The following is a 7,984-nucleotide window of genomic DNA, read 5'->3' as shown; positions in this document are numbered from 1 at the left end:
ATGTTAAATTTCCATTGTCCCTAGAGTGTCCCAGGGGTCTTTTTAATGCTAAGTCCCATTGTCCCTAGGGTATCCCACTTAACTACTAATATAAAGTCCTGAATAAAACTCAGTACAAGTCCCGAAGAGATCCAAAACTGAAGGCGATGACGTGATCGTTATAGCTTATGGAGTGCTGATGAGTCAACAGTCTTTTGTTGAATCACAGTAATATAATTCCAGGTTTGAATATATTTTAAATTCCAGTGATTGTCTTTATCCAATAATTTTATCAGAGCACTTTTGTATTTCCGGAGAAATTAATCATTTGAATTCAATAATTCGAAGAAAAAGATTCATCTCAACTAGACATAATACAACTTGAAAGTGCAAGATGTTAAAGCACGAATGACCAAGTTCTCACAATTACAAGATTATATAGTTCTCTACTTGACCTCAGATCACAACTAGTATTTTCTATAATAAAAACTACCTAATGGAAAAGTATCTTTTAGAATGATCCTGATGTTTACAAAATCAAACCCATAACCTGGATTACACTCAGGAAATTCCAAAGCTTAGACCCAAATAAACATATTTACTTATTCTATTAATAATGCTCCTGATATTAAGCCAATATACATAGAGAATACTTTAGCTATACTTCATTTTAGTTGTTTACATAAAATGAAATAAAAATGTAAATCAGGTCAAGCAGAAATGGACTCAGTTTTGGACAAAGTAAAGTCCAGCATACAATGTTACATTACAATAGCATGTAATGAAGAAGAAGAAAAAAACGTTTTAAAACTAATAAACAAACAATTAAATTAAATATAAATAACAAGGCAAAAATGACCGATATTCAGATGGATCTAATCTTAGGGGTTTTTTTTATATTTCAAATTCGATAGGTCCTGAGGTACTCGAAGACGACGCATGATGAAATTCTACCCACTGGAATCCTTGCATCGTCGTCATCTTTACGTTGTGGCAAATATACAGAGTTGTTAATTAAAACTTTTACTAGAATACGGTTGCATCATTTTTTTCCATTTCAGCTAGTAATCAAAACCGTCAAATTTTCTAACTCTTCTGGTTTTTCTTCTTTTCTTATTCTTTTTTTCTGAACGTGTTTATTAGACCTGAAGGGGTTTCGGCTCTCTTTATGCATCATTATTGATTTGGCATTGAAGAAGATCCAGCAAATGTATATGGATGTCTCGGCGAAGCAAAAGGTATTTCCAGTTGGATTGAACATAATTTTTCTTGCTCTCATGAAGGTATTTTGTTCTTTCTTCGTTAATAAGGGCGTTTTGAAGAAATTCTTTCCTTGCGTCAAAGCTGAATCTTTTGAAGCATGCAATCATCTAGTCACAATCGGATTTAAGATGGGTGCTACCGTATGAAAAGCTGATTTTATCATATCTCATACTCTATATTCTCTTTGTCGAGTGACTCTGGTACTCAGGATACATTAGTGACAATTTACTGGAGAATCATTTTTCGAAAATGTAGTTTCACCGTGATTTCCCTGTCCCAAATATAATGTTTTGTCCATGATCTCCTTTTATACTAGTGTTGACACGGTTCAAATACGATTTAATGAAGGGAAGACAACTAGGATGTACACATTCAAGGTGAACGTGATATGTGTTTCCACCTTCCTCGTAAACAACGATGGCAGAATCAACATTGAAAGGAATGACCCTGAGCAATGAAGCGATTATGTTTCCCACCACGTTATACTCAACCACACTAAGGAACACAAACAATGAATTTAGTCATTTGTCCAGTTCAGCAGGGTGGTGGAATTACTTGTAAAATCGATAACTGTTGTATTCGTAGTGTATAGGAGCGAGAGCAATGTATCCATCCATAATAGAAAACAAAATGGGACATAAGTCATGGACATTATTCTCCATAAGAAAAATACATTTTAAGAAAATGAGCAGTTTTATAGTACTCGATCAGTACACTTTTGCAAGCTTTCTCCAGGGCTTTGCCAAACTGACCATTGAAATGAGTTGCAGTTGTTTAGACCAGATGTTGAGCATTAAAATAACAGCCTACATGAACTCTCATTATATATATATATATATATATATATATATATATATATATATATATATATATATATATATATATATATATATATATATATATATATATATATATATATATAGTCTTTGGGGGATTGATTTGGATTTGTAATAACCACGATCACCTTTGTCAACTGTCCCTGAACTTTTTGTTCAGGATACCGACGATGAAAGTGTTCTGACCTTTGTTCAGGGCATGAGTAGGATGATTCAGTTTTACCAAAGCGATTCCCAATAAGTTTCGCGATCATATGTTTGACCTGGGGTAATCTGAAAAAAGCATAAGGTGTTGTTGATAACTTCACGACTAAAATGTTTACTGGAAAGATTAAATTAAATTGTTTATTCATATTTCAATGGTTCTGTTTTCCGATGAGTCACTTGACGTCAAAGGAGAATGAGTTTCCCAATGTTACAAAAAAGGATTGCTGCTGCTGATGTTGCGACACGAAGGATAGTGATCGGCTTTGGCCTTATGGGTATTGTTGTTGGTGTTACTGTCGGTAGTATTTGTCAAGAAAGGAATGGGAAGATAGACACTACGCTGCTGAGTAAAGCTTTTTCCCAATTGTTTGTCTTCTTGTTGCAAACTCAAATTGGCAATCGCTGCTCCAACCACACAACACACCACAATGATTAAGCAGAAAAGACGATTTCATTTTCAGGAACACTTTCACGACACCATGCCAACGGAGATTGCTTTTGTAGTTCTTGACGAGGAGAAATCTGAGAATGAGAGGCAGATGCTGTGTTTAATGGCATGATGGTCACTTCTTTATAAAGTCCACGACTGTGAAGTGGTAATCCAAGAATTAAAACTAGATGGATATCCTTTTCAACGCTCTCTCTCTCTCCTCTTCCAGTCGATGTTTAACGTACTGTACGTATTCTTCGATCGAGAATACTTCCGATATCGTATACCTCATCTTCCTTTTGGTTACTCATTGTATCTTAGGCACATAAAAAGCTCTTCCAATTTATAGATAGGATGATGGCGTTCACGCACTTTCCAGTGACACGAAAAAACCCGGTTGTCCAGTTAGATAAATAACGTTTTTCAAAAGTCTGTTTAGTTTTTCCTATGCGAACACAATATCCGGTCTTTTCCTTTTGTGTGGTAGGTGACGTTCCAAACAATCGATCAAACACCATTACTTCGTTTTTAAGGGTCGCTTCTTTGGTGAATTTCCAATGCTATAATGATATGATTGATCGTAAGCTTGACTAGACGAGGTAACACGTCGACGCATTAGATAGTTTCTGAAATATCGGTTCAGTCTAACAGAGATTGTAATTCCTGTTATAACTGTGACATTGAACTGAGTTAAATGACCCATCTGTTGTTCGTACTAACGATAGAGTTCCACCTATCGTTTGTAGAAAACTAAAAAGTATTTCGTCCTTCTATAAGATCCAAAGGTGCAGATGTAATATCGTTCCACAATTCGGTATCATTTTATTATGTTTATCTTTCCACATTATATCATAACTCCTTCGGAAAGCGATCTAGCAATTGAAGCAGAAACTTCTAACAACAATCCTCGTTGAACCAGCATGTATGTCTTTTCTTTTAACTGATGGGCATTTTCTTTTTCAACATTTCCGATGTTTCTCAAATCATTCTTTCTGTATCGTGCAAAAAGGTACAGTTCCTTTCGAAACATTCCTACAACATTCTGAACAGGTATCTAAGATTTCTTTAGGTGCTTTCTGAATGATTTGTTTTTGCATGGGATGATTGGAGTTAGTCATTCCTGAAAAAAACATTTCAATGTTTAGTTAAACGAGGAGGAAGGCCCTTTCTTTTCACTTTTGGGAGGAAGGTTATATCTTGGGACAACGAGGAGAGCGGTGGTGGTGTGTACTTCTTGGCTACATCTTTTATTTCGGGAGCACAAACATCGCGTGAATCATATCTCACACTTCTTTTTATACTGGAATTCGTCTCTACTAATTGTTAACATATCATATCAACTTCATTGTAGGCTCCGCTTGCAGATTGGGTGTTTCAACGATCTAAATTGTGACAGTTCTTGACTGAATAAATCCAGTGAACTTTGTAATAACTTGTTCCGTCTTGTACTTTTGTTTTCGGTGAATACAACGCTGCGACTCTATGGTCTTAAAATAAGTAACCAGAAAGAACGAAAACCAACAAGTTTTGTAAAATTTGAAAATATAATTTATTTCGCTAACTACAAAGCGAAAAAATACAAAATAAGCTACAGTATGATAAATTAAATCCTAAACAGTCACAAATGCTCTATCAAGTCCAAAAGTACAGAGTAAACCGAATGAGCATCAGTGGTATTTTGAATGATATTCTGTAGTGTACTGATGTATCAAGAGTATAGAGGAATCACTTTGACATAATCCCAAAATATTATAAATGAATTCACAGTAACTCTGTAACAGCTATAATCCAAATAGTCTTTAAATGAATTCACAGTAATTATGTAACAGTTATTATTCCAATTAATCTGAGCACCTTATAATTCTAGTGAATGATTACATTAAATAAAAGAATCCCTTCAACAGAACTGAATATCTTCCAAGACTGGTGTTTACTGAAAGAAAAACTAATTTTTCAATAAACATTCTGTTATATAGATTACTAAAACGCAATACAGACAGCGTCGCATATTAATAATCTCAATTGTAAACAGGGTCATGTTGGTTACACTAACTTATCAAAAATTAGGTCAGTATAGCGTTTCAAAAATCACATGACCTTCATTCACATCACATGATGTCGACGTGAATTTAATAGTACAACCTAACCTTGAAATCCATGAAACAGTATGTACTTAATACAATAATCGCCTCGTCTAAGAGTCCAAACCATTCGGAAAAGATTAGTAATTAAAATATTAACTAAATGACCCTTACAAACTATAATTATGAACGATAATAAACATTGAATATAAATACATAACACCTCCCGTAAAAAAAGTTTATGCTATTAAACTTTCCTTTGCATATTGGTCAACAATATAATAATATTGCATATGAATATATCGGATAAATGATACAACATGTATAACAATTAATGCCATATAATACTTCTATACACGCGAAATTGCGTCTCCAATCGAATATTATTTTCCATTGCTCTGCCTAACATCAATATTGTATGCCTGCAACATTAAACTCTATCTTACCAATATCTGATTCTTTTTTTTCGTTTAGCAATGAAAGTAACGGGTGTGTGCTCACTGAATACAACAATCGGAGAAGGAGCTGGACTAACATACGCTTTAATGTGTTGCAAAGACAATATTACAGCTAAACATTCCTTCTCAACCGTGGAATAATTTTCTTTGTCGATTGTTCATTCATTTTTATTTGAGGGGGTGGGGGGAAAACACATTGGATGATCCGCGCAGTTGCTGTCTTCCTATATTAATACTCCATCAACCCGTACATCACTTGCATCTGCAGACATTTTAATGACTGACTGAAATTGGAGCTGAAAGAACTGATGCACTCTTGAACATGGCCTTTGACTTATCACAAGTCTCCTGGCATTTGTCAAACCAATGAAACTTGGTTTTCTTTTCTTAACAATTTGGTCAGGGATTCAGCAGTTATGGACAAATAAGAGCAAAATTTCCAATAATATCCAGCTATACGCAAAACTTTCATCAGTTGCTTCTTCCTGATAGGCATGGGGAATTCAGAGATGGCCTTAACCTTAAGTTCAATTGTTTAACGTGACTGTGTTAAACGGCGTGTCCTAAAAATGTAACACAATCACATCAAAAGTTACAGCAGTTTTATTGGTGATGGAAAAACACAAATTTAAAGAGAAGTATTTATGACGTCAGTCACAACAGGCAGTATAGCATCTATAACCACTCAGATAGCAATGATGTAGACATTTGATCAAGTTCACATAACTTGGGAGAACACTTCTTTAGGACTATTCGTAGAAAATCCATATATAAAGCCTGATATGTGAATGGGAGTTGTTGAAATTCAGCATAATAGCTGTAAGATGATGATGGGTCAGGTTGCTTGATGCTGTCAAGATGATCTCTCATAGTTTTCACTTTGTCACGAAAGAAATTAGAAAACTGATTTGGTAGATTGTTAGTCTTACAATGTAAGACATAGCACGTGTTGTTTTTGTTTTAGTGCCATCAACCACCCCCCAGAACATATATATCGGGTGATGTGTCTTACGTTGTAGGACCAGTAGACTGTATGAGGCCTCCATGAATTGGTGTATATATTCCTCGGCAATAATTTGTCCGTCATGCAGAATAGCTCTCTGCAGCTGGTGATTTTTGTACTGAAGAATGTGGATTTTGCTGCATGAACTATATTTGTAAGATTCCTTTTCTCAGTGTCATAAATCTGTTTATATACTGTCAGACCAGATGACAATGTTTCTCGGCCTTACAGCGTTCCTTCTTCGCAGCACAGTTTGTCGCTAATATTGCTGTACCATGGAGCACATCTCATCACACAGACTCGACTCAGGTTTTAGGGGCAAGCTTATCAAGCACTGAACGCAGGCAAAGGTGGAGGAGTTCGGCATTGGGATTTCGTACAGTTGCTAGGTATGAACTAATGTTAACTTAGTTCTGTTAATGAAGATGATGTTGTAAACAGGTGGTGGGTCAATACACATGGAAAATATTATGTAGTTTCGACACTAGAGTACATGGTGAAGTCCAATTACTTTTACTTTTACTCAAGCAGATAATGCAGAATGACCAGGAGCGAATAAAAGCATGTGGAATAAAATCAGAACTTAAATATTTTACCATTTCTACGTAATGTACTTTGTAGCAATATCATGCGGAATAAAATAAACCTTTGGTACCTTTGAAGCTCCTAGCACTTGAGATGCATGGAAAATGTTGAATCAGTTTAAGTACCACGACAGAACAAGTATGGCGGCAGACATAAACAATCTCTCGCTTGCTGAAAGAGCTAGGGTAACCAAAGTTTCAGAATGTGCTACCAAAATAAATGACAATGTGTTTTTAAGAAAACATAACTTCTATAATTTTATTTTAAAAATATTATCAAGGATTATTATTTTTTAATGTAGAAATGTATAATTATGTGACACACTACAGACATGTGGACCATCGTGTTGATTCATGTTGAATTCTTGTTGCCAAGATGACATCGGGGAGGAGTACGCTAAGGAATGCGTAATAAGCTGGTGGCGCTGAAGGCGTGTGTGTGTGATTAGAATTTTTAACGTAGCTTTAACAATTTTTCAGTCGTATGGACTCGATGTCTGCAGTGTGGCACTTTATAGTGGTGTTTAGCACAGGGGCATCATGCCGCATGTAGTATGATGTCCCACCTAGTCATATTATCCTGACACCAGGCCGACCAGTCCTAACACTAACTTCTTAATGCCGAGCGCCTAGCGAGGCAGCTGCTGGTACCATTTTTGTAAATCTTTGGTATGACTCGGCCGGGGTTCGAATCCACGACCTCCCGCTTCCGAGGAGGACGCTGTAACCACTAGGCCACCGGAGCGGTGCGCAGAAGGCATTTTAGAACTTATAAATGGCCTGTTTGAGTCGATTTTTCAATGGCGTGAACAGGTGCTGTCATTGATTTTGGCAAATCATTCCTTTTCCGATTTCCTTACCCGTACTCAGCCAAGTTAAGAAATAAGTACCAGTTGTCATATAAAATGCACATTTAATCCATATTATTCAGTAAATGGTCAAAATACACATCAGGCATATGACAATCTAGGTTATTTAACTAAGTATGTAAGCCACCATTGACTAGTCTCCACAGGGGCTTGTATCGTTGCTTACAATCGACCTGTCATATATGTACTATATAATAACTACGCGGGAGGAAACTTGTCTCCTTGCTCGCACAACCTATTTAATAATAAACACTGATATTTAAAGCTATGCTTT

General features: G+C 35.9%; 1 protein-coding gene across 2 annotated transcripts in view; it reads left to right on the top strand.

The window, feature by feature from the left end:
- Positions 1-6,515: 6,515 nt before the first annotated feature.
- Positions 6,516-7,984, top strand: part of LOC149785858 (tetratricopeptide repeat protein 5-like) — a 59,531-nt gene continuing 58,062 nt past the window's right edge. The window contains exon 1 of one of the 2 annotated variants that reach the window (XM_089979826.1): positions 6,516-6,646. Coding sequence is in view for 1 of the 2 variants with exons in the window: in XM_089979825.1 (XP_089835951.1) it covers positions 6,983-7,027 (45 nt within the window). In the remaining variant the exon portion in view is untranslated. Of the gene's footprint in view, positions 6,647-6,975; positions 7,028-7,984 lie in introns of those variants that run through there. The other variant, XM_089979825.1, reaches the window with a different exon arrangement.

Source organism: Sinohyriopsis cumingii, chromosome 13, assembly GCF_028554795.1.
Source record: "Sinohyriopsis cumingii isolate HCF-2022 chromosome 13, ASM2855479v2, whole genome shotgun sequence".
Lineage (NCBI taxonomy): Eukaryota > Metazoa > Mollusca > Bivalvia > Unionida > Unionidae > Sinohyriopsis > Sinohyriopsis cumingii.
The sequence above is the reverse complement of the archived record's forward strand: the minus strand, read 5'-3'. Positions and strand labels throughout refer to the sequence as shown.